General features: G+C 36.4%; 1 protein-coding gene across 6 annotated transcripts in view; it reads right to left on the bottom strand.

The window, feature by feature from the left end:
• Window positions 1–26,960, bottom strand: part of IPO11 (importin 11) — a 99,840-nt gene that overhangs the window by 30,617 nt on the left and 42,263 nt on the right. For all 6 annotated transcript variants that reach the window (XM_027808126.2, XM_027808129.2, XM_055699646.1 and 3 more), the window contains exons 17-30: window positions 26,053–26,100; window positions 25,123–25,228; window positions 21,408–21,534; window positions 20,274–20,307; window positions 20,063–20,103; window positions 18,867–18,983; window positions 17,363–17,476; window positions 11,842–11,957; window positions 10,191–10,267; window positions 7,104–7,183; window positions 6,469–6,549; window positions 3,033–3,128; window positions 1,402–1,515; window positions 463–584 (exon numbers count right to left, since the gene is read on the bottom strand). In XM_027808126.2, the coding sequence (XP_027663927.2) occupies window positions 463–584; window positions 1,402–1,515; window positions 3,033–3,128; window positions 6,469–6,549; window positions 7,104–7,183; window positions 10,191–10,267; window positions 11,842–11,957; window positions 17,363–17,476; window positions 18,867–18,983; window positions 20,063–20,103; window positions 20,274–20,307; window positions 21,408–21,534; window positions 25,123–25,228; window positions 26,053–26,100 (1,273 nt within the window). The remainder of the gene's footprint in view (window positions 1–462; window positions 585–1,401; window positions 1,516–3,032; window positions 3,129–6,468; window positions 6,550–7,103; window positions 7,184–10,190; window positions 10,268–11,841; window positions 11,958–17,362; window positions 17,477–18,866; window positions 18,984–20,062; window positions 20,104–20,273; window positions 20,308–21,407; window positions 21,535–25,122; window positions 25,229–26,052; window positions 26,101–26,960) is intronic.

Below are 26,960 nucleotides of genomic sequence, written 5' to 3'. Positions count from 1 at the left end.
TCACAGTCTTTCAGAGAAACTCTTCCATTTAATGTCATAAACGGGAAAACCATTATTAAAGTTCAGATATACCCACAACAGGAAACAAAACTAACAAACACTGTTCCCTGTAAGGGACACCAAAATGCTAACAAGTCAACTAATCAACTACTTTATCACAGATGAGAGAAGCAGCTTGTTCAGTATTAGTATGAGACTGGAAAATAAAATCTGCAGTGCTGTTTCTTCACTTTGACATTTTCCATGAAATAGAAGAAAGGTTACTATATTGCTATGAATCCAAATAAAAAGTTAACATAATGTAGCATGAAAATTCTACATTTTCTCTTGGGGGAAAAAAAAAAAGAAAAAAAGCCAACAGAACTACTTGTATTGCAATATTTACCTGTGGAATTGTGAAATACCTCAAAAACCATCTTAAGGGCCTTTGAAACATTCTTAAGGCATTGTACATTTACTTACCTATTCAATGATGGCAGAAGTGAAAGCAATGCCAAAGCAGAAAGTTTTCTTCTTTCTGGTTGACTGATGTTATCCATCCGATCAACCCACATTTCAATCACGCTCCCAAGAATTTGGTCCAACTGCAATGGGAAACAGAACATTCCTTTTCATTTATAAGTACTTCAGAAAGACACCGTACAGTTACATACACCTGACCGAAGCTGCGAACAACAGCTGTTCTTCAAATTTTCTGCGACAGTGCTTCTAGGCCCTGAACCCCATCTCACCAATAATTGTAACCTAGAAGTTAGAAGTGCATTTAATTCATGGACAGAGACTTATTCAGAGTAGTGTATTACTCAGTTTTCCTATAACAGTCTAATACATACAAAGCATGTGAACTTTGTTTCACCTTCACTGGTAACAAATAGAAAGGCTTGTCTTTACCTGTTTGAGAAATGTATTATACCTAAGGATAAGGAAACTAGTAATATTTCACTTAAAGACATAGTAGAAAGAACACTTGGAGCAAAAGAACCTCAATAATGTCATCAGTAGAACCAGAGCATGCTGAACCCCATACTCCTAGAAACTCACTGGAGAATGATTAGACCATTAACCAGGATGCAAGGCCCCTCAAGGTGGCACAAGGAAAGTAACTCTCACCCTGCAATACCATGCAAACTAAAGGGGTTTACACGGCTTATTGTGGGATGCACCGGGAAGAGAATTTAGAGATTGTATAGAACTTCTAAGGAGATGTTTTAAGGTAATCATGAGAACAGGTACAACTTGTTACACGATGTTTAGAGGAAGGACCAAAGGAGGGCAAAAGACCAATTTCCAAGGTAGACTGGGCAGGAACAAGCATGGAAAACAGAGGGAAAAGTTCTTTCAGGTCAAAGAAACACAAGACTTTCACATGCAATCCAGCTGAAATAAGACAAAAACCCTTACCTCCTGACCCAATTCACATGCCATTTGGCTCAGAAGTAATGAAAAAACCCTTGCATTTTGTAGTAGAACTCTGCCCATGATCCCCAAATAAGTAGACATCACCACTGGGTACCTCTGAAACAAAAGTAAACCAAAACAAAGGAGGCTTAGCTTAATTAAGAGAAAAATGCTTTGTATGCATCCTTTACATATTTTATTAAATTTAAAATCAGAAATTGTAATTTAAAAGCTTCTAAGAATACAAGACTGATTGAACAATCATTACCAGTCTCTTGATTCTTACAATATGAAAACTATAACAATCTCAAAGTCAGTTTCCTCCAAAAAGCAATGATAATTTGCTTAGTGATTTTGCTTTAAATTTAAAAACCTGCATCTTAAAGAATGAACAGTATATTGTACCATTTAAAAATTACTTTCACAGTTGATTATGGTTCAAAATCACTGTTTACAATTGTAGTAACATTAAAAAGTGCTTAGTATTTCTTTAAGTTGTTACTTATTTCACTGACAGAAACTGTAATACATTTGCCAGTAACCAGTTTGTTATCTCAAAATTAACTGGATACAGTAATAAGCTCATAAGTTTATTATGTTGTTATTACTTTTAATTTCAAAGAAGCTACAAATTTCCTCATATTAAATTCAGCATCTAAGAATATAAAAGTATTTCATAGAATTGCCTCCTTGAAAAATGAAATGCCAGCATCTACCTGAAAACTGTATCCAAATCAATACCTTTTTGAATAGGAAGCAATTTATTAGTCTCAAATCAGAAGACATTTCAATAATCCACTCTCCAGTTTTGGGTCTTCTTAAACTGTAAACTACTCTGCTTTGTGTTCTGTACAGCAAAAAGTACATAGTTAAGTAATACTACCTGGCTTATTCTTGGAAATGTCTTATTTAACTCAGTAACAATGGGAGCCAAATACTGATATCTGAAAGTCTTCAACTGAAAAAAACCAATTTGATCAAAAAAGTCAAAAGCATACAGAATTCTACCCACTCATTCAAGATTTTTTTTTCTCCTGCTACCACTGCAAGGTTTAACACAGTTAAAGCATATTGGATTTTACTCCTTTTTACTGAACATGGAATTTTGAAGGGAAAAGAGAGAGGAAAGGGAGAACTTAAGACATTCAAGCAAGCTAAATCTTAAAGCCTCTTCTGTCTCACACAAAGCATTCTCACAACCTTTGAATCCTGACACACTAGATATTTAAATAAGAAAAAGGTCAAGTCAATCTTCTTGTCCAGTTTGTTCTTCTATAGTGCAGGTACATTTAAAAAGGAGTAGTGTGTGTCTTTAAAAAACTACAACAAAACCCCTCCCAACACCTACAAAGGATCTAATTAAACACAGTCACATGAATAATGAAAGGACAGCAAATAAAATCTGTGTTATTTTATTAAAATAGATACTAGATTACAAAATAAATGATATGTCATTTTAAATCTTGCACTACTATGTGACTTTTACAGACTTTTAAAATAGATGTCAAAGCTCTATCAGATGCTTTTAAAATAAGAGAAAATGCAACATCAATATGAAAAAGCTGTGCCAGAAAATAGAAAGTACTTTTCTGCTCAAAAGGAAAAGTAGAGAGTAGTTCAAGAGTAACTCTTACCTCCCCGTCTATAATCCCCCGGAATACTGATGGCAGAAGTGGTTGAAACACTTGAGGACCCAAAACAGGGTTCACTTTTAAGACATTTTCCACAACCTTAAGAACAAAATTGAATTAGACAATTGAAGTACTTCTAAAAATCTTAACTGAAGCTTTAAAACTACATATACTGGTCTATATAGAAAGCCCTGGTAGGATGTTTACCAATAAATACCAGGTTTGCTTTTTTAATATTATTTCAGATTGCTGAAATTATATTCTAGTGAAGTACTCTGCAAACCTGATCTGCATAACAGACCTGACGAAAACCAACATGCCAAGTGAAACTCACCTAGCCAAGCACCTCCTCAAAGAGCCCCCTCCTCTCACTGGCAAAGCTATGAAGTGGGTTGGAAGGAAGGACCCTGGTAAGGCTCCAGGAAAAGCAGTTTGATAAGGTGCATTGGCAGGCAGGGGCGAGTACCAGCAGTTTAAGGCTTATTTCCATACCTTTGTCCTGACACTTTTTTGAAGAACCATTGATTGGGACCTACCATTTCTTTGCTGGCTATCAAGTAACCACAAGTGCTCTCAAATGTGTTAATTCTAAGTATGCTGCTCTGGTTCCCAGTTTTAATATTCTTTACCCTTGGCTTCTCAGTTCTTTTTTTTCCCCTCTGTAAGCTGTTACCTGAACTAAATTCCCCCCCTCCCCTTGTTCTTCAGGCTTTCTTTACCCCAGCTGTTTAGGGTCTCCCTTTGTACCAAGACGAAGAGGGGAAAAAGCTGTGAGAACAATGCGCTGATACCTGTTCACTCCTACGGGTACGTAAAGACAGAGACCATGCATCTATACACTGATGTGTATATAAAGGTGCTTCCCTTAAACCACCTACTTTCAGCTCAGAGACACTTCAACAAGGAACTACTCTTCCATGCTCTTGCCCAGTCTCCCCCAAATCTTTTTTTCTTTCTGAACCTTGCTCCTGCTAGCTTCATTTAAAGTCCTCCACTTCTTGCCTTGAGAGAGATGTTAACCAGTTGACCCCCTTCAATGCCTCTCAGTTTTGTAGACTTGTAGTGTTGTATGGAGATGAACGTTAATTTTTTGTAGACATATAGTGTTGTATGGAGGTGAACATAAATTTTTCCCCATTCATCTTTTCCAGGCAGTGGAAGTTTTGGCTAATTCATTTGTTCCTTGTATAGAGCCTTTTCTAACCTTTTATTGTCTGTCTCAATTAGAAAATCAAGTCACATCAAGCGTGAGCAATCTCGTGATAAACAGTCTTATCAGTCTAAATCAGTATTTTTCAATCTTATCCATTTATTTACTGTTCTGATGTATTTTCAATCCAGCCAAAGCTGTTTGTAGGAAAATATTTCAGAGAACATCCCCAGATGTTTCTGTTCCCAGTATTTATCTTAGGGGCTTTTTGTTTAACCAGTCAGCACAGTGACGCCTGGCAAAACATCTTCCTTCATGTGAAAAAACATGGCTCAGATATCCTTCTGGAAGCAAGCAGGCATGTTAAGAAGGTGTAAGTACCATACTGGACAATAGCCCTGTAGCTAATGCAAGGCCACACTGGGAGCCAAATGCGTAAACAATACTATATTAGCAGCAGCATACCACTTTAGAGATCTGATTAAAAGCTGCTGCATCAAACGTTTGCTGAACTATAAACTCTAAATAACAGTAATGATAGAAAGGAATTGACATTTCAAATTCCAGCACTAGAGTCCTTGAACTCCTCACAGAAGGAACTACAAGTTGGGAGGACCATCAGCTTCTCCTGTCTTCTGTCCTGCATTCTGCAAGCAGTTGTGCAACCTACCAAAGAGGTAGGTAGGATCTAGGTTTTTTCCTCTAGTGCATATATAATGAGCTGATTTCAAGTTGAAGTTTTTATAAGCAACAGAGTTCCCCGTTAGTGCAGCCACTGGAAACTTAAGTAGTAATACACTACAACTGCTGCTCAATTATCTTGCATTGCAAACTCCAGCTTTACTTCCTGAAATTCTTCAAAAGGCACATTTAAAGTATTGTGCTTAATATTGCAAGAGCTTATGATTTTTGTAACATCTCTTTCATAATACTATTTAAAGTTTGTGCAAAAAAAATTAGGGTTTTAGTACTTTGAAGAACCTCTAGCAACTCTATTTAAGCAGTTGCTGCCATTACATTAGCAACTTATACCAAAAGCAAAGACCGTTTGAACCCTATGTCATGGTACAAATACAAAAGCTACACAAAGCAACGTGAGAGTACATACATTCAGCATTCAGTGAAGATCAGAAAAGCTTGGCTCTAGACCTATTATGTGCTAGAGTCATACAGAAATGTAGAAAAAAATAAAAATGCTTCTTGATCATGTGATGCTTATTTAATCACAAAATCACACGAACAGTTTTTATAATAATACACATGTGCAGGCTTCTCACTTAACCCGTATCTTGCCAGTTTTTCAAATATGCGGTTACTGTATAATTATTTTTCTTAGTAGTATTGAATACTGAAAAGGAAAACTAATATTGAAGAAATTATATATTATTGTTGTTTGTGTTAGCAAAAGGATCAATACTGGTTGATAAAGTACAGATAAAACTCAGATTCGGATGGCTAGATACAGAAATTAGATTATTACCTTTGCACATTTTGATTAGAAACACTCAAAATGAACCTAGATTTTTAACATACCAGTACTATTTTTACTTCAGGGTTGAATCATTTCTTGAAGTTGCATTTTTGTCCTAATAACGACATTTTTTCTGAATTGTGAACCAAGCTGAAAACTAAATTGGGACAACTCTCAAAACTAATTAAACAGATTGATTTTGCCCTTCTATTTTGCTATTAGAAGCGTAAGTATCTTTTGTGTTATATTGCAGTACTCTTCTCCATTCTAAAATTCAACTAGAAATACACAAATTTGATTAGCTTCCATAAGCCAAAGATTAAATCATGTTACTCTGACTCAAAATACAATCCTTGTTTTCAACTCAATGCTCTCGAGATTTTCTATATATAACATCTTCACAATGCAGTGACTGGTCATCTGGCTGTTTAAGTGTGCTTTTGCTGAGAACAAACTATTTTCATGAAGATCCAAGCCCTCACCAACTACAATTTTCTCTAGTAATCTAGAAAAATATCAAGTGGGAAAGTTACCAGGGAATCTTAATCTAAATCTATCTGTACAAAGAGGCCTCAAACTAGCTTAGAACCCATTTACCCAAGGACAACACTCTGTAATCACATGAAGTAATGAAAGCATTGGAGAGAGGGTACAGGAATAGTGTACTAGGTCATTATCTTTTAGGGTACTCTATTTAAGGCTATACTGACCATCTCTTGGGAAAAGTAGTATTTTTAATACATACATATGTGTATATATACAGTCTCTACACACATGTTAAATATGTAGCTCTGGATATTAGTTTTATTACACTCTACCTTTAAAACTTGAACTTGGCCATCAGTAGTTACGTCCTTCAAATGTTCACAAAATGATCGGCATAAGTCAGCAGCATACATCTGAAATTAAATGAAAAAGGAGATATTATGCAAACACATTTTGTATCTACACGCATATGTCCAAAGACCCAGCTTCTATTCAAAGATCATATTTGCAAAAATGCTTGTCTTTCCTGAACTCGTGAAAAGCTAACCTAAGCATTTTGCTGGTTTTTTGTGACTTTGCAGGTTTTTTAAACTGTCTATCTCAATGAATTTTATAATGAAGATGTGAGAACAAGGCATAATATCTCTAGTTTTGCTAGAATTTATGATCATAATTTAATCTGGTAGGATAATTAGATTTTACTATTACTACCCTGCATAGGACCTTTTCAGGTATCAAAGTACTAAAACAATCCACAAAACATTAATTTTGAATAATAATCTTTCTCAAATCTGATTCGATTAAGCATCCACCATGTGCCATAAAGAGCTAACATCAGGACGAAATGATAAATGAATAAAAGTGTAAGTGTTTGAATGTACAATATTTTCCAACCGACACGAGAGCAAATAGTTTGCCAGTAGGGAACCAAGGTGCTAATATGAATCTTTATATAATGGTAACATACCTGTAAAAATTCAGATGATGATAAGAAAACATACGCGTTGATAATCTTAAAGCAATTTTTGACATTTTCTGAACTCAGCTCTGGAAAAAGAGAAATCACAATTCAGAACCTCATCACCAAACTGAAGTAAAACCAAAACAATTTGCTTCTAAAAGTTGTTTTTCCTCACAAAGCATTTAGGTGCCAGATGCCTACAAATAGAAAAAAAAAATTATCATCTATTCAGTACCATTCTGGTTCTGTCTCCCTGCCAGAGAGTAACAAGAGGCACAAGATCTCTCATGTCCTCAAATGGAAGCACAAGAAATCCAATGACCTCAAAAGCTAATGCTAATTAAAAAAAAAGTCAAGTTTTAAATGTGATGCTGGGCTAAGAAGGTATTAAAGATGGAACAAATGAAACATACATAAGGGACCTGCAATTACTGATAAATGATCCCTCTAACATTTGAGTCAATAAATCCTGAGTAGAAAGAGTGAAATCAGGATTGCGTTTCTGCCCTTCTGACCCAGGTGCCACATCAATTGGCGTTGAGCTTTTGGATTGAAGCACACGGAGCTTTACGCCATACCTTGAGTATTTCAGTAAGGAAAGCATATCCATTTAACAGACAGATACACACAGAAGATGGTATACAACAACAGTTTGAAGAGACAATAACAGATACGTCCTCAGGCAATACCTATCAAACTATATAAATAAACAGAAAATCACCCCAGAATATCTATAAACACAATCCATAGCAAAACAAAAGATCTCCAAGTTTCACATGGAGGCTGATACTAGTGCAGAAGGCCAACAGCCCTCGTTGTCTGAAAACAAAACAGAAAACTAAAACAACTCAAAGGGCTTGCTAAATTTTCTTAAAACCAGTTTGGGAGACAGACTGTTCTTGGTAAAGTAAGTGGACTTCTACATCACTACCTTCAATTAATATTCCATTAAAATGATCAGGGGAAGCCAACAGGAAAATACTTTTACATAACTTCATTTAAAAGTTCCTTATCAGATTAAACTACCAGCAGCTGGCTAAGATGTGGTATGTCTTCCATGGCTTACATAATTGCAGCCTATGTGTGGCTTACATAGCAAAACTTCCACAGAAAATACCACATGACAGAAAGCACGGCTGGTTTTCCATTATAACATCTGAAAAGTTCTGGGGAGTTTTAGCAGTTTCTCCTCTTTTCCCTTCCATTAGAAAGAACATTAATGCTCCCATTATTCGACAAGGCTATTGGACAGCTTTGAATACAAGACTAATTTCATATCTCAGTGCTTGGACAGGTCATGTCTTGTTATCACTTGGTTTGAATATTTGCGTATCTTTACTTGAAAAGAGGTAATTTTTCAACTATCCATCCAATAGCTTCATCAAAAGATTCCAATACATCTACAAATTAGCTTCAGTAGCACATTAACTAGTGTTAAACATGCTTTGAAGTAACTGCATTCTCCTTAGAGGTCTGTAGGTTTTTTTCTTCTTACTGGATGCAACCATATTTTAAGGTTCAAACACTGATGCAGTAGGCAAATTGTAAAGAAATGGTCATACAAACATGAAGTGCTACCAAGCCTTCCGTAACTTTCCGTTCTGTGGTAACTGATACAAAGATAATAAAGTATGAGCAGCAAAATTTCAGGAAGTTAGTTATTTCAGGCCAGAAAGAAAAAACAGGTAAGATACATGTCATGGAAATGAGAGAATTTCAGTTACTCATCTTTGCATAAAGCTCAATGTTTAGTAAAGGCATTTTTGTAGAAAGAGATCACCTTCAACTGATTACATTTAAAACCCAATTATGCATCAATTCTCTTGCCAGGTTTTCCTGAATCAAACATATCTTTTTTCTGAACTAACTCATGTGCTCCTCTGGGTTTTGTTGGGTATCAGAGGAATTATTCCAGTTCCAGTAACCTGCTTTTTGCCACACCTTTAAAAGTACAGCACAGGCACATTAAATCTGATGCTTCTTGAAACAGGTTATGTCTCACTTTGACCACATTCCCAAACTGAAATTTTATAAGATTTAGCTGTCATTTTAAGCGGTCTCAGTGCAGAAATGTATCCATCCTCAGAGAATTAATGTATTCCTCCATTCCACATTATTCAATCTGCTGCACTGAAAGATGGATTAAGGAGCCTCTGCAAGGCCTCTATAGGGCTATTATATTTCAACAGAATTTAAACATTAGCAGTAGCGCTGACACAAAAATCAAATGTGACAATTATGCTGTGAATGATTATTCTACATCAGTAATAGCACCACAGCCTTTGAGGGAAGGTCAGTTATGCAAGTGAAATCAAGCCTTCATATCAAATGCAACATTCTATTCCTATATCTTTAAGGATAGCATTGATTACTTTAAAAGGCAAATCTAACTCATTTTGTACAACTCCTCTGACATCAAGTTCAAACAGCAGTAGTATCCTGAAATGGATATGTAAAGCTCTTTTCAGAAAGGCATATATATCTGGAAAGGAACAACTACATGTTACTTTCTGACTAGTTAATATTAAAAAAAAATAAATTAAAAAAAAAAAAATCCTCATTGCTATGTTTATATTTTGTCGACAACTACTGCTTTTATTTTCAGTGCTGCTTGACTGATATGGTTACAGACATATTTAGGTAGTTTGGAAACATCGTACGTAGTTATTCACTGTATAATGGAAAAGCTAATAATGGAAATTTAAATTCTCCAGACTAGAAATCATCATTGTGGTTGTAAGCAGAACAGGCAAGGATTCCATATAATCAGTATCACTAAAACTCCACACATTTCATGATAAATTTCTGTAACTTCTTTAAAAAAAACTCTGAAATGATAAACTGAAATTTGTCTTATTTTCTGGGTACAAAGCAGCCTCAATTTATTAATAAAAGAGGGTAAGTAGATAATAAATATTCAAGAGGATGGAAAAGTCAAACAATAAAAAGCTGTTCTTCATATTTTAACAGTTACAATTTTGCAAGCCCCCTCAGTTCTTTAGCCACAGGAGCATTAATTAATGCACGAACAACACAAGGCGTAGCAAAAAAAGAACAAAAATCACAAAGAAATTTTATTAGTAAAAGACTTACCAAGAAGGGCAGACATGTTCTGAAATATTCTCAGGAGCTCAGGTGTAAGACATGGACTATTCTCCAATGTCACTAACCTACCAACAGATTAAGCAAAACATTTAAGATTATCTATGAATAACAGTGAGCAATCATTTTGACAGATGTAAAACATTGTAACTTCCAGTAACCATCTATATGATCTTTAAATAATGTGTAACAGTTACTTGAAGCATATTTCAAGGGCAGCAGTAGTCCTCACAACACACACATCAGTATAGGCATGGGTCTTGCTATGGTAGGAAAAGAAAGAAAAACATGCCACTGTCTTTTTATGAAGACAATGTAACCTCCAAAACGCAGCTGTGACAATGTTTAAGTACCCAACCTGGGAACTCAGAGGAGGTGGGTAGAGAGGGATATTCACCGTATAAGGACCGCATGTGTAGTGCTTTATACCTCAAAGGAGCAGCTGTGGTGGCAACCAGCTCACACTTTTTTCTTTTCTTTTTTTGAGGTCTACAATGATGCATTGATTACAATACATAAAAACAGAACTATATGCTCTGCACTGTTTGTAACATTCCTGAGGTTTGAAAACAGTGGCTACAAATCAAATTCATACTTAAAGCCAGAGTATCACATTCCAATTTGTTCCTAGATCTTAGGTGTGAGATTACTATATTTAAATAATATTTCTGATTACGTAAAGTATCTTAGCAGGAGAACAGCCTTTGTTTCAAGAAGCCATTAGAGTCCCAACCATGTCTGCCAACTCCATCCAGATTCCTCTGATGCTCTAGGACACCTTAAAATGTCATTCTTCTGCATAAGCATCAGAATAACAACCTCAAGACCAGTATTATTAACAAGATATAAAGGCTCTGAACCGATACATTAGAAGGGCCCATCTTAAATTTTGTGAAGATATTGCACTTTGGCTTGCTGCTCCACCACTAACAGCATTATACATTTTAGTTTTGCAGCACATAGAACATTTGTAGATTAAGTATCTGTAATTCAAATACCCATCTACAATTTAGATCAAACAAATTGCTCAGTATTTCAAGACAAACTCAATGTATTCCTGTTCTGTAGGAAAGGGATGTGCTGAACTTGGTCCAGGAACAGTTTCCTCCTCCTACAGTGGTGTCACCTGCACCCGAAACATACAAATTGGGCTCACGGCAAACTGATCACAGTGCCACTTTTTGTTCAGTCACCAAATAGCCTGAGATCTGGAAGATAATTTTTGCATTTTACCCTTGTAAACTCATCATCTCTTCCAGTAACAAGCCCTGATAATCACTGGATCATTGTGCTCCCAAAGTCAAACACATTCAAATTTTAGTTTAGCACACAATTATAGTGAGTCTAGACTTTCTGACTTGCTGTTTATTTTGACAACAGAACTGTATGTTCACTATCAACTGCCTGAAAAATAATTTCTATTTTTAAATTTTAAAAAGTTATTTTTAAAATGTGTTTCTTCTACTAACATCATAACTTCATCTCTTCTGAGAAAAGGTATATAGATGATATCAGGGTAAAATAACAATATATAAATTCTTAATGCAGTCACAGGGTTTTTTTAAACCTCTTTCTCCGCCCACCTTCTGGGTATATCAAAACAACATTTAAAAAATTAGAAACTAATAAAGAACATTCTTACCACAACTCCAAACCATCTTCCAGAAGATAGACATGGGGAGGCTGAGAAACATCTGTACTTAGCTGAATAACAGGAAGCAGGAAAGGATAGAGATTTTTGCTGTCTGCTCCCAGTCCCTATAAAATAAAAAATGTTAATAAAATACTTTAAAAACCTCAATTGAAGCATTTCAAGAATAGCATTGAAAAAGATCTGTGATGCTGTTCTATTTGCATACTGTAAACGTGCATTCAAGAAATCAAATGTTGAACTTGCATCCACTTCATAGAACAACAGAATAGTCCCGATACTCCTGAACTTTCTCTTAATAGAACTTGAGAAAATTACGTAAGTTTTTTAAAAACAAGCAGCTTATCAATGGACTGCAAGAAAAAAAAAAAAACCAATACAAACAAACAAACCTAAAAACATTCACCGGTCATTCACTGTCTAGGAGAAGTCACAGCTCTAACAAATATGAAATACTAAATGCTGAATAAAATGTTACAAAGATCAAGAAAAAATTACTCTTTGGACCTTACCACATACTACATCTTTGACATACTCTGAGAATCAGGAGAAGGATTTGTTTTCATTGCTACACAGAGATTCAGAGCTGACTCCAGGGATTTCTTTTTTTGAAATGATTCATGAGCCATACACAAAGACGTCTCCTCAAGAACACAGAGGTGAGAATTTTTTCAGCAATCATTTAATAAGAAAACCCAATTTTTAAAAGTAAGCTAAATGTAACTATTGTCAAAACTAATCATAAATTAATCCTAAAAGGAATAGAATTCTTAAATTGGGAACTATCTGCATATTTTTTAATATTACTACTTAAGAGAACTGAGACTAGTTGAATGCTTCATTTGCATAATATACTATATTTGGAATCTGCTAAGTTTAAAATTATTTGATGTTTCTAAGTGAAGGCGGAATTATTTAAACAAAGTTGCCTTAAAAGAAAAAGAATCTTCTACAAATTTCTCTCATGTCTTTGTGTCCACCTATATTTCTGACCTCCACTGGGACCAGTAATAAGAAGCTCCATGATTTGTGTGGGAAAATTGCTTGGAGAGGGGAAATTATAAACCTAACAGAAGGTGTAGTATTCTAACAACCTTTTTAGGGAAAAATACAGTTGCCACTTTCGGACAGTTGGCATGCACAGAATCTACTCCACCATGGTTCCCTAGGCAACACAACCTGCTGTCCTAGAGGAGCAGTGGAGGTGGAGCAGAGTGGAGAGCCCCTGGCCAGGCTCTGCTGTGCTCCCTGCAGGACTGGGAACTTGGTGGTGCCATACAGCCGATAGGCTGCACAGCAACTGTCAAATGTGAAATGTAAGAGATGTCCATCGGTGAGCCAACAACTGTGTTAAAACTATTCTTAGATGAACCTTTCTCATTGTAATCTTGTTACAATACGAACACACATCTCCACCCCAAAGTTACTCACCTCCAAGGCATGACCACCCCTCACTGAGCATGCACTATTTCTTACCAACTATGTCTTTAAATGAAAGTGAGAGAAGTTTATACCAATCAATAATGTAAGAATGTATGGGTAGAGTCACTCAAGCTCACCTGAGAGTAAAGTATAAAAAGTGAATGAATGAGGGGAGAAGTTAGGGAAGACTCAATCGTAACTTCTGGGATCAGTCAATGGGCTGCACCCGCCTTCTCCCCCATAGGGACGCCTATTGGGTAAGATCTTTGACTTATGGATGCTAAATAACTAACTTACGCTAGCTGTTATTAGTTATTAATGTTTTGGTTGTGTATAGTTTGGTTGTATATCACTTCAAACTTGTTTTTGCACAGTCCCTATCACCAGCAATCATGAACCTTATCTTGTCACAATTTTATAATAAAGAGTGTTATTCTGTAAACCGTTAGTGTGAGTCCTTTGTGGGCACCAGCAGTTGCCGGCAGTGGGTAACACACTCAGGTAAAGTGGGAAGACCTGAGGAGGGGCCCCCCTGATGCTGTTGGCGTGTTTCCCTGAACAAGGCAGTTGAGTTGCCCCCCGATCCAGCGGGGCTGTTCAGTGAGGGGGCTTTCCTGGGGCACTGATAGACAGATCAAACACCTGGCGTTGAGAGGATTTCCCCTCCGCCTCTTCACATGACAATTTGTTTATTGTGAAATATGTTTTATCTTTGTTCAAATTAACTACACTTTTAAAGGAACCCTAATTGTCCCTTTAGTTGCAACGACTAGTCATTCCCCTTCCACTTTCCCTACACTGTTAACCTCTACAATACTATCTCCTTTAAAATCATGCATTTCCAGAAGTTCAACATTGCCTGCATATTCACAGTCTGTTCCTCTATGGACACTGCCCTACAGCCTAGGAGCACTTCTTTTGATCTTTGCTATTCCTACTCTTTTTTGAGATGTAGTAGGGTTGGAGAAAGTGGGATGGCATATAGTCCATACTAAAGCAATGCTGAACAGCACAGATTCTGCAGGTAATCTAACCATTTACTGGTTTATTTGACAAATCTTTTCTCAGGAGCATACTACATTTATTTACATTTTTACTACCTACAGAACAGATATTCCAAGTGCTAGCATTAATTGATTATACCAAGATCTTTTCCTTCACTAATAAGAAATTCAGTTAATTTTAACTATCGTCTCTCAATAAAGCAAGCAGCTAGTAATTTTTACAGGCTTTCAAAATTCTCTGCCAAAGTATTGCAGTAAGCCTACAGAGGAATTAGGGAATTTTTTGTAGATGTATAGAAAAACAGGGAAGTTACCATCAAGAATCAAAACCACCCAAGAAGCTCATTTTGAGTGACATCATGCAGTACATCCAGGAGAAGCAGGGGATCAGGCCCAGCCAGCATGGGTTTATGAAAGGCAGGTCCTGCTTGATGAACCTGATCTCCTTCTAGGGCAAGGTGACCCACTTAGTGCACAGGGGAAAGGCTGTGGATGTTGTCTACTTGGACTTCAGTAAAACCTTTGACACCATCTCCCACAGCATTCACCTGAAGAAATTGGCTGCTCATGGCTTGAATGCACATACTCTTCACTGAGTAAAAAAACAGCTGCATGGCTCTGTCCAAAGAGTGGTGGTGGTGAATGGAGTCAAATCCAACTGGTGGCTGGTCACAAGTGGTGTTCCCCAGGGCTCAGTACTGGGGCCAGTTCCATTTAATATCTTTATCAATGATCTGGATGAGGGGATCGGATGCACCCTCAGTAGGTTTGCAGATGACACCAAGCTGCGGGGAGTGTTGATCTGCTTGAGGGCAGGAGGCTCTGCAGAGGGGTCTGGACATGCCGGACCGATGGGCCGAGGCCAGCTGGATGAGGTTCAAGAAGGCTCCGTGCCGGGTCCTGCACCTGGGTCACACCAGCCCCACACAGCGCTACAGGCTGGGGCAGAGCGGCTGGAAAGGGCCTGGTGGGAAAGGGCCTGGGGGTGCTGGTCGGCAGCCGGCTGGGCATGAGCCAGCTGTGTGCCCAGGTGGCCAAGGAGGCCAGCAGCACCCTGGCTGGTATCAGAAACTGTGTGGCCAGCAGGACTGGGGCAGTGGTTGTGCCCCTCTACTGGGCACTGGGGTGAGGCCGCACCTCAAATACTGGGTTCAGTGTTGGGCCCCTCACTTCAAGAGGGACACTGAGGTGCTGGAGCGTGTCCAGAGAAGGGCAACAAAGCTGATGAAGGGTCTGGAGCACAAGTCTTATGAAAAGCAGCTGAGGGAGCTGGGGTGGTTTAACCTGGAGAAAAGGAGGCTCAGAGTAGACCTTACTGCTCTCTACAGCTGCCTGTGGTTGTCGATCTCTTCTCCCAAACAGCATGTGATAGGACAAGAGGAAATGGCCTCCAGCTGCACCAGGGGAGGTTTAGATTGAACCTCAAGAAAAATTTCTTCACTGTAAAGGTTGCCAAACATTGGAATAGGCTGCCCAGGGAAGTGGTTGAGTCACCATCCCTGGAGGTACTTAAAAAATGCGTAGATGTGGCTTAGCGAATGGTTTAGTGGCAGACTTGGCAGTGCTAGGTTAACAGCTGGATTCAATTATCTTAATCTTTTCCAACCTAAAGGATTCTATGATTCTAAAAAGGCAATAGTTATTTATCTGACTACAGATTACCAGCAACTTCCACTTACATGCAATGTGGGTCAACATAGCTATTAATGTTATATGGCAAAATCTGGGACCTAAACTCATCTAGACTTCCTTAGTTTTGAGAACTGTAAGACACTAAGTGAATTAAACAACTTACCTAAACAACTATGGGGAAATGAAATCTAATGTTGATAAATGCAATCAATATATTCTGGAAAGGAAAAGTTCCCGACAACATACAGATGTATATTTAAAAAAAAATTACAGAAAAACAAAAAGATATCTATTTAAAAAAGAATTACAGAAAAACAATGGTCTGGGATCACTATGTTCACCTCTATTCTTAATATGACTATCACTTATTACACTTAGAAGTCACAGTCACAAAGGTAAGGTGTTAGCTGCTGGCTCACAGACATTTCAATAGTTCTGATCATTCAGTTTTAAAATGGACATTAAGAAGAAGAGTGTTCAAGTATAGCTAAAAATAAAATTATGAGCACAGATAAATTCTCTAAAGAAGAAAAAGGATCAGAGAGATGGAAATAGAAGTAACAGGATGTGATACAAATTAATTACATAACAAAGACAGCTCAGAGCTGCTATTTAAAACTAGGATATTTAAGAAGGGATGAAATATTCCCATACGCTACATAAAAAATGTTGCAGAAATCATTGTAAAAGGATGTAACAGATATCAGAGGCTATGCAGTAAAAATGTAATGGTAACAATAAAAAGGTTGGAATTTCAAATAAACTAGATGACCCATTAGTTGATGCCCTTGAGAGACATTAAACCTAACAGTTATGATTTAAACAAGAAATGTTTTACACTAGTCTGAATTAAAATGCAAATCTAAAGAACAGGCAAAGTGAAATTTGCGGTGGTGACCCATACCTTGGCCTGCAATTTAAACATGGATCATCTTCACAGAAAGTTTGCAATCAAAATAGAAATTCCACATCCCTGGGAGCTGAATGGAAAGCAATGGGGAAACAGATGTGCCTATAGTGCAGAATCAAGTCTGAACCACACACGACTATTGTAAGAAGAGACCAATACTCCTACTGCCAGCTGGGAAATACAGGGAGCCAGAACAAGCTCTTTCATATAGTCACTGAAGACGACTCAATTCCATGATTACAAAACCAACCCCTGCCATAACACAAGCAAATCTGCCTCAAGAACTGCTTTTACTGATCAAGCCCCTGGAAACAAAGTAGTTAAGTGATTAACATTAGCCATGCTTACCTCCACTATCAGAGAACCTTTATTGTTAGATATAGTATTTATCTTTATTGTAAGACCGAAAAGCATTTAGAAATAGCCTATAAAACCAAAATATACCTTAATTTTACCTATATACATATACACACACCGAACATGTAGGCATGTCTGAGAAAGAACTGTAGGAGACACTGACATTTATGTGTTTCTGACACCTTACCTGGACGAGATGGATTAGGGTGGTTAGAATGGCACATCGTAGCATATTGTGTTCCTCACTCTGTTTCCAAAGGAGCGGTAAATACTGAACCAAACATCCTACATATGGTTGTATCTGAAGTTCAGAAGACAAATTTGTTTCTTAATGTGTGGAACAAGGCCATTAATTTATCCCAAGCATGATTTCTGAAACATTTAAGGGCTGTTTTTTTCATAGTAAAAACACAGAGAGTTCGCTTTAATTTACTCCCTCTCCTCTTTCTAAAACCCTGTATTCCGTACTCTATGACTGAAGTAACCTCTGACTGCACAGCATTTTGAAAAGAACACATTACTTAGGGTAATATTTGTGCATGTCAATTGGGCCTAAGTAGTAAACAGAACACACAAAAAAATACTTAATTTGATAACCAGATATATTTTCATCTTAATATATTCTTCACTTCAGCGTAATTCCTAAGACGCAGTAAAAAAAACCCCAAAACGCTGAATAACCTCTGAAGTTATCCATCCTTTGAGCAAGGGTTGGACTATATGCCTCCAGAGGTATGTCCCGGCCTAAAGTTTTTCTGTGATGTTCTACAATACTAAAAGGTTAATCTATTTGTCTTCTAAAGTACTTAATCAGGAATTAACTTAAACAGATTTAAAGGTTCTTTCTCAACTTGTTTTTTTCTGCTGCTTCTCTTAACTGATCTAAAAAGGCAGGGAAATCTGTTGTCATGTTGACTTTTTTTCTACAAGGGACAATTAGGAAAGCTTCATTTGGTGGTCAGACAGGATTACTTCAGAAAGGAGGTAAACTCAATTATGTCTGTCCTTAATACAGCCACCCCGTGAAAAAAAAAAATGAGTCAAAAGCAGTCAACAAATCCTTTTTTAATTTTGCAAAAACTTCTTCAATTTCTTTATGTGTAAGCTGAAGAATATAATTTAACACTACGAAGGAAGTACTGAAAATTCCCGATGTGAACTTGAAACTTTTCATGCAGTTAAGGAGAGTGCTGTACAGGCACCCGTGATCCCTATCAGTGCCAACGAGAGATTACAACTTTGACTGTGCAGTCCCTAGGAGTGTGGAAGAGTGTGGAACATCCTGTTCCCTAAAATGTCTCTCCTGATATGTAAGATTTAATAAAACCCTAGTTCAGATACAAGATGATACAATTAGAATAAATTACTATTTAAAAAAAAGAAAATTGCAAGAAATGCAGTAAGATAAGCAGTTAAAGACTTTCTGTGCTCTAAAAGGTGAGTCGATAAAAAAAATCCGAAGTAAATAAAGTAGTAACCGAGCAAGAACATTTTACAGAAAAGACAAACAAGAACTGAAAAGTGAAAAAAGAACCAAGTAATGTAAACAATGCAGGCATCTACCAAAAACAATAACCAGTCTATTAATTCATGACATTTTCCTCCTATTTTTGTAAAAGCCAAAAATATCAAGTCCTCCTCTGTGTTCTTAGTACAAAGCAAACACTGAAATGTATCTTAAAAAAAAATACCTGTGTATTGACTCTTTCAATCACACAAGACAGAACGTGAAGAACATGCATTTTGGTATCACATTGTGTTACTTCCTGAAGTAGTTGAAAGAGCAGTGTAAACATGGATTCCAGATACTACAAGAAAAATAAACAATTACAGATTAGACCACCAAAAATAAAACTGGTGACATGGATTGGTGATTTTCCTTTATGCTTATAACTTCAAGACATCCATGAACTTTAAAAGACACGTACAAAGTGTGCAAAATGTTAGTCTCATTTGGAAAAACGCACGCTAGCCAATCACTGCCTAAACAAGATTAAAAAAATTCAGATATGCTCTTATGTAACAGTTCACACATGATCAGTTTGAGCATATAACCTTTTCACGTTTTGGTAAGCGTGAACACAACTTCACAGATAAAATACAATCAAGAAAGCTGAAGGCTGTCTCTCTAGAAGAAGCACTTTGTTAAGAGTCAAAGCAAAGGAAAGCCTTCCAGCTTTGGGGTCAGTAAATAAAATTTATATAGTGAACTCAAAAAGACATCTTAAACAATTCCAATGGTTACAGTGTAGATGCACTCTGCATTTTTATTTTGTTTATTCTTAAGTGAGTTGCAATGAACATGGAAGTCAACCAAATAAGAAAAAGCACCTGCTAAATTTGAGTGATCCAAATAAATCTTTGCTGTATTTATTGCTAACATTTCGTTGTTTACCTAATGACAACAGTAACAACCACTGTAAAGAACACAATAGAAGACTGAGAAATTCTGTGGGTTTTTTAAAGGCACTATTTAACCACATGCTTATATTTAATATTTCCATGAAACAGCAAGTTGGAAAGTAGTGTGTGAAATAGGCATACTGGAAAGCCACACTACTATGGAGATGTAATTATTAAAATACAGCATTCATATTGTCTTAGCATGAAGAAACTTGCATCTGATAACACACGGTATATATAGTACTAAACACAATACTAGGAAGTTGTAATAGTCATAACACTGAAAGGGTTTGAATTGTCTCTCTGTATATTGCACATTAGCAACCTTAGCAGCAGCAGTATGAAGACTGGAAAAAAAAAAAAAAAGACATACACACATACTGATTACTAAATAGTGTGTTTTAAAATGAAAAGAGATTTTTTTTTCCTGCTTTCTCTATGGATCTGTCTGCTTATCAGAATATGCCCATATAAATGCTCTTACCGGTAAGAACTGGTCAGTTCTGAACTCGAAGTCATCTACAGGTAAACAAACATTGAGGAAAAATACAGATTGCAGATGGATACAAGACTCAAGCAAATATTCCACAGATACAGAAAAATTATAATGTGAAGAATTTGGTACCAAGTTTAAAATTATTTATTTTCTGGTAACTCTGGAAACTAATCAAACATTTTTGCCAATAAAAGGATATTTAACTTCAGTGTCGTAGCTGTCTCAATACGGACCTGAAAGACAGAAGTAAAGAAGCATCATGCATACATCCATTAAACTTTTTGATATCTCTGACAATATCAAACCAGCTGCTGTTTTGGCAACTGAATCACCCTACGCATTCTGTCCTCCTCTAAGAAATGTAGTTAGTTCAACTAAAACATTTTAATTTGCTTTTAGTATCCTTTACATTTTTATTTGGCATTGCTATAGTGGTACCACCTGGAGAAACTACTAGGGCAAAATCTTCATGAAGGTCACAAAAGAATTAAAGAAGATATCTAGCCTGTTATTAAAACTCCTGCAATAGAAAATGAATTTAGTATGGAATTATCTTATGGCTTGCTGTCACCCAAAAAGTATGTATGGGCTTGTTCTTCCCTGGTAGATGGTTCAGATGCTCAGAAAGCATTAAGTGAAAACAGTCACAACGTTGACACAGAAACACATCCTGCTCTACTAAAGCTGTCTGCAATCACAGAAATAACTGTTATGATTGCCAATTACTAACATTTAAATAACAAACTAGCTAGGTTCATTTGTTGGCTGCTAGGTCTGTTTGTTTAAAAATAAAACCAAAAGAAACAGTCTTGAAACCAGCTTCTCAACTCAACCTCACCTGCTAGTAAAGTGAAATTGTAGCTTAAAACCGCAGAATTTTATTCAACAGCTTACCAACCAATGCCATTTATCATATTCTACCAGCAGATAATTATGTTGATGCTTAAATAATACTGTATACTGCAGAGACTAGCCACAGAATAACCCTGTTATACCTACACAAAGTGTTCATTTGTTTATAAATTAATCTCAAGACACTTCACAACTGTCGCCCTACAAAGCGGACTGTTGCTGTTGCCATTCATTTCCCCACCAAAGACATCACCTACTAAATACCTTAAGGGCTCGTTTCATGTTTTTGACCTTGTAGCTCAACATCTCCCCAGTTCAACACCCCCTCAATTCCCAACAGATTATCTTTTGCAAGACACAACAGACTTTAAGGTATGATGTCATTAAATTCTAAATCAAGTTTACACAAGGTATGGTATTTAAGTTTCACCTGTGTTTACAGAACAAATGTGTAATCCAAAACATCACTTACTATACTTACCACTAAGTCCTGGTCTTGAAGCAAGTTACGAATTGCCTCATATAACACAGGTCTCAAGTCTGATTTGAATTTTACAGAAATCCACTGTCCAATCAGCCAAATTACTCGTCGGCGTATTGGTTTGTATCTTTAAAATCAGGGAAAAAAATTGTACTCATTAACGCATTATACTTGCTGTTGTTGAATACTTTGATGAAAAAGAAATTTAAGAGTCACTAGGAAAATAGCATTCTTCAAAACAATGAGTAAAAGATTTAGTTTGTCAAGATCAACTTTAGAACTTTAGTACAGAATTCCTTTTCATCAAAATCCTTCACTAGAAGGTTTAGTAAAGTCCAGCTTAGTCTGAAAAAGAATTTTTATCCTAAATGACTGAATCTTGAAGGTCTCACTAGAAATACAGTTTGTTCTTCAAACAGCACACCAATAAAATAAAAAATAAATCTTATATTTATTACTGCCATCATGGCACCTACCGCTTTCACCAGTTTCGAGCAGTTTCCTTGACATTCCTTTTATGCTCAAAATTTTAGGTCAGATCAATTTAAAAATGCAAACTTAACTACTGCATTACAGCAACAGCCAGAGTATTTCATGTCATCAGTCTAAAACTATCCTCAGAAAAAACTGATGTTAGCTTGAGAGTCAACAGGACGAAAAACCAGGACAACAATAAGCTGAATTGCCTAACAATGACTGAGAAAAGCACTCCCTACAGCTGCTGTTTTTCTCTGCTGATCAGGAACAGTAGGTCAGCTTTAAATGTTTAACCTGCACATATAAAAAGCTATGGAAGATGAATCCTATACAAAATTTTTAACTAAAATTCTTTTGCCTAAATATATTTTCCATTCGATGAACTTCTGCCTTGTAAGCCATCAAGACAGCAATTTAAACTGAAGTTACTGAGGCTTCTTTACATTTAATAAATGTCATTCATTAAACATTCCATAACCATGAGATAATTAACAAAGTACACCTTCTGAGAACAAGAAGGTTGTGGAAGTAGCATGTATGCAGCAGTTCACTCGTCTGGAACATAAAGCTAAAAAGCAGTAACATTCCAGTGTTGTCACATCAATACTTTCTTTCTCAGCAGGAAAAGTTGCCTTAAGATTTAATTACTGCAAAAAACTGTATTCAATAAATTACTATCCTATTACAGAAAAGTTTCTCCTTAATTAGTACAAAACTAAATGTTATGACAAGTGATAAATTTGGCAACGCAATGTTTCTAAAAATCTTTAAGAATATTTTTTCATTAATCCCCTTTTTCTCCTACTGCTATAGTCATGGTTGACAGTATCAACTGAATAATGGGCCATATATGATTTATTTAAAGAACGTGTGCTCATGTTTATCTGAGGAGACCCTTATTGTTAACTTGAGGATGTACTAAATCCTTAAATTAACTTGAAGATGCACTACATCCAAATGGGTGACAGGGAGTGTGCTAATTGTCCAGGCACAAGATATGTTAATATTGTTAACCTGAAGATATACTAAATCATTGAATGAGAATGTGTTAATTGTCCAGGTTCGAGATATGTTAATGATTTCCCAGATTGTTAATGAATAGACATGAGTGACTTGTATAAAGAGGGGGCTGAAAGGTTCCCTCGGTGTGCATGACTTGGGTGGAGTGATCCCCCATGCACCCAGCACTGCTGGATAAAGATAGCCTCCGCTCGCCTGAATATTGCTGACTGATTCTTCAACTCACAACAGACAATGAAACATTCAAAGAAAACAAAACACAGCAAATGCTATGGTCACTGCTAACAAGACATAGGTTTGTGCTGCCAAACATGAACTAGTTTGTGAACATGCATGCTAATCACCACGGGGCATTCTGTGGGGCAGCAGATCATGCCCCCCAGTCCACTTAATCTGAACTGCATATGTGTTCCTGAAGCTGTCAATAAAGCAGCACTCCATTGAAACTATTATTACCATCTCCCCTTATTGACATGGTGGCCTCCAATGATGCTGGCAGTAGAAGCACTTGAAGCAAACAAGGCTTCAGATAAAGGATAACTATAGAACTTCTGCACGCTTCTGTTCCCAGAGGAATTTCATCCTGGGACATCACAAACTCCAACCAAATGGTTAGACAGGTGTCTGACTGACTGTAAGTACAACTGTATCAACTGTAGAAGACTTTTGTCAGTTTTACTTATGCTGTTTGTGGACATAATGAAAATACTAAAGCCAGGATGTGCTGCAAATACCATGGTGGCTTTGTTCAGAGATCAGTGCTGGTGTGGCATAATAACAAAGGATCAATCATTCACAAAAGTGCTCTCATTTTTCCTGCTCTTCTGACATTTAACCTAACCATTAGAACTACTTGGCCACTGGTAGACAGCACAGTGAAGTTGAGATCAAAGACTAATGAGAGAACGAGTAAGAACATTAGTAGACACCAGGTAGACAACTGTGGCAATCATTCTGTGACTCTCAATTAAGGTTATACATCTAAAAGTAATTAATTTTTTATAAAAGTGCATTGTAATGAAAAGAAACATTTTGATATTACTAAGTTTAGCAGGATTTTCCACTCTACATGAAATCATACTGTATTTGTAAATCAGGAATTTTTAACTAGCATTTCGGAATAAGAAAGCTGGCTACCAACTCATTATGGATAGTCATTTTTGATATTGCTAAGTTTAGCAGGATTTTCCACTCTACGTGAAATCGTACTGTATTTGTAAATCAGGAATTTTTAACTAGCATTTGAAGAGTATTATCAAACGTAACAGGTAACAATTATGTCTGGGACAAACTGCAAAGGTAGGAGAAAAAAAAAACCAGTAGAATTCTTCAAAGGACACTAGGGTCACTGCTAATGACTGATGAAAGAAACGGGACATATTTCTTCAGAGTCAAAGGATGATTTGGAACTCATCTGATGAGGATTAGCAGGTACAAATGCAGTCACTGTCCTTCTGCAGAGGGAAGAGTGACAGTTTGAGGAACAGGGAGGACACTGTCTTCTAGTCTATAGAGATGGACAGCTCAGTCTGTACTCAGATGTCAAATAAAAAAAAATCTTTCAGAACACCCCATGATATCTGCTAAACAAAAAAAAGGTACCCATGTGAAGGCCATCCAAGTGCAAGGGACCTTGGCAAGAAGGAAAATCCACAGCAGATGGGCTATATAACACTCTTTATGTAGAATCAGCCTGTAATCATTCACACTTTACAACACAACCCTAATAGTTACTTCCCCACTTTACTGCTGGCAAAATTAACAGAACAGTGCTACAAAGGGCTTGTATTTAAACTAGGAGAGAAAAGCTAAGCTAGGTTTTACAGAGATTATCCAACAGGTTTCAGTTGGACTTTTCTGCCTAAAAGGCGCCGGGGTCTCAGGAGACCTAAATACCTTTCTTTAAATGAGCAAAGGTGGTTGTCCTGAGAAAGTTTAGTCAAACTCAAATATATCCAAAAGGACAGACATAATATCATAATATTTCTACAGAACTCTGGAAGTATCCACTACACAGCAATTTAAGCAAACAGAAACTGTCAGGAACACTGTCACTTTTGTGACTATCAGTTATCTATGTCATACCTCTGCTCACTTAGTAGATATGTTTAAATACTGAGTATTTTTCAAGCCTTGCAATTATGACATTATACATTACCAGATTTGTTTCAACACTTCATATTTAAATGATGAAGGCATAACAATCCAAGGTGTTTACCTGTTATGAGAAACCTGTAGTTCTGCTAACAGTTGATTTTTAAACCACTGATCAAAATCCACACTATCAAATAGTTCATAAGCAGCCAGTCCAACCGCATTATACACTGGGGGGAAAAAAGGTTATGCTTTTTTAATTTAATGTGCAACATTTAATTTGTAATACTAAATAATTGGACTGATTTAAGTTTCAAAAAACATTTTTGATAACCTGAACATAATAAAAAAACAAAACTAAAGCACATCTTTCTGAAGAAAGATACTACATGTCTATGCAATTGTACAAAAATTATAGGAAAACTACATGTAAAATCTTGGTAGCTAAGTAACTTGCCATTTCTTTATATGGAATGCATTTTGGGTTGTTTAAAAAAATACTGCAACAGTTATAACGAAAAACTGTAAACTAAAGTGTGCCTTATAAAAATAATTGTTTACAGAAACACCTTTACAATGGTGAAGGGAACTCTGAAGGACATTTTAGTAAAAGAATGGTATTACACAAGGCAATTCAGACTCCTGAAAGTAGTTAACAGCCATAAGAACAATTAAGATCTTATTCTAATATCAAAAATGGTTCCATCAGAGGTCTTAAACGATTCTTTTCTTTTGGCATAAAATCTCCTTACTTGTAAAATGGACGGAGTATCTCCATGGAAGCACTGTAGCTCATTTATTTGCAGAGAGAATAGGACAGTAAAAGGGATTGTCTAAGGGCTTGTTTCACAAAAAAAGCTGAAAAAAGCACCATATTTTTACATAAGCATTTTGAAAAGTGAAGACTGACATCAAGTGAAAAGAGAAATAGGATTTAGGTCCTACTTTCCAAATGTCTTAAAAAAAATATCTTGTAAATTCTTCACAAAATCTTTAGTTGAGCACATACACAAAAGCGGCTCTGTTACTTCAAAGTAAAGCAAACATAATTTACCCGCATCCTTAATCAGTACAGCATTGGTATCTTCCATGTTGGTAGATCCTAAAAGATAAAGTTAAAATAAAGAAAAAAGCATAACTAAAAATGCAAGCAACTTTGCACTTATACACTTCAAATAAATATGCTGTGAATCAAGACTGCTTCACTGTTCTTGTTTCATTCACAAATTCACCTATTTCAGTTTCAGTATTTTCTTCAGTGAACATACTAACATCAAATCTCTGCTTTCATACCCTACTTTTGATTGACTTCAGAACCGAACATTTTTAACAGCAACATGCAAGTAAGTCAGAGGCATTTAATTTAAATTAACAGACTCAAAACCTGCAAATTGCTGGACTGTCAATGACGTGGAACTATTTCCAACAGAGTCCTAGACATAGTCCCTATATACTTTACTTACATGTGCATGTGTGCTTACAGCAAAGATTTCCCAAAATCCTAAGAATTAATGAATTCTTAATATCATCTATTAATTCAACAGCAACTCTCACAAAAAAGGCTACTAGGGGCAAAAAGAAAAAAAAAAGCATGTGTGTCTTTCAGCATGGAAGTATTAACTTCCATAATTCTTGGAAAAGAATGAAAAAACTGTCATTCCTGCTGTAAGGAACATTTTACCATTTCCTGTATCACAGCACAGCAAGCCATCTTGAAACTTATGTACATAAAATATTTTATGAAAAAATTCTGTGAAGTCAGAAGCCACCCTCAGAAAATTACTATTATTTCAATTTAATAGAACATACAGATCCATTCTGGTAAGTTCAAATACAAAATACTGACAGTCAGGTCAGATACAACCTGGGGAAGCAACCTAAGCTGAAATGACAGGGAAAATTAAGTGGGAGCTACCATGCTCATTACTTTTCATGGCCACTATAAAACTTAGTTTGAGGGCA

Source organism: Falco cherrug, chromosome Z (assembly GCF_023634085.1).
Source record: "Falco cherrug isolate bFalChe1 chromosome Z, bFalChe1.pri, whole genome shotgun sequence".
Taxonomy (NCBI): domain Eukaryota; kingdom Metazoa; phylum Chordata; class Aves; order Falconiformes; family Falconidae; genus Falco; species Falco cherrug.
This window is presented reverse-complemented; position numbering and strand designations above follow the sequence as displayed.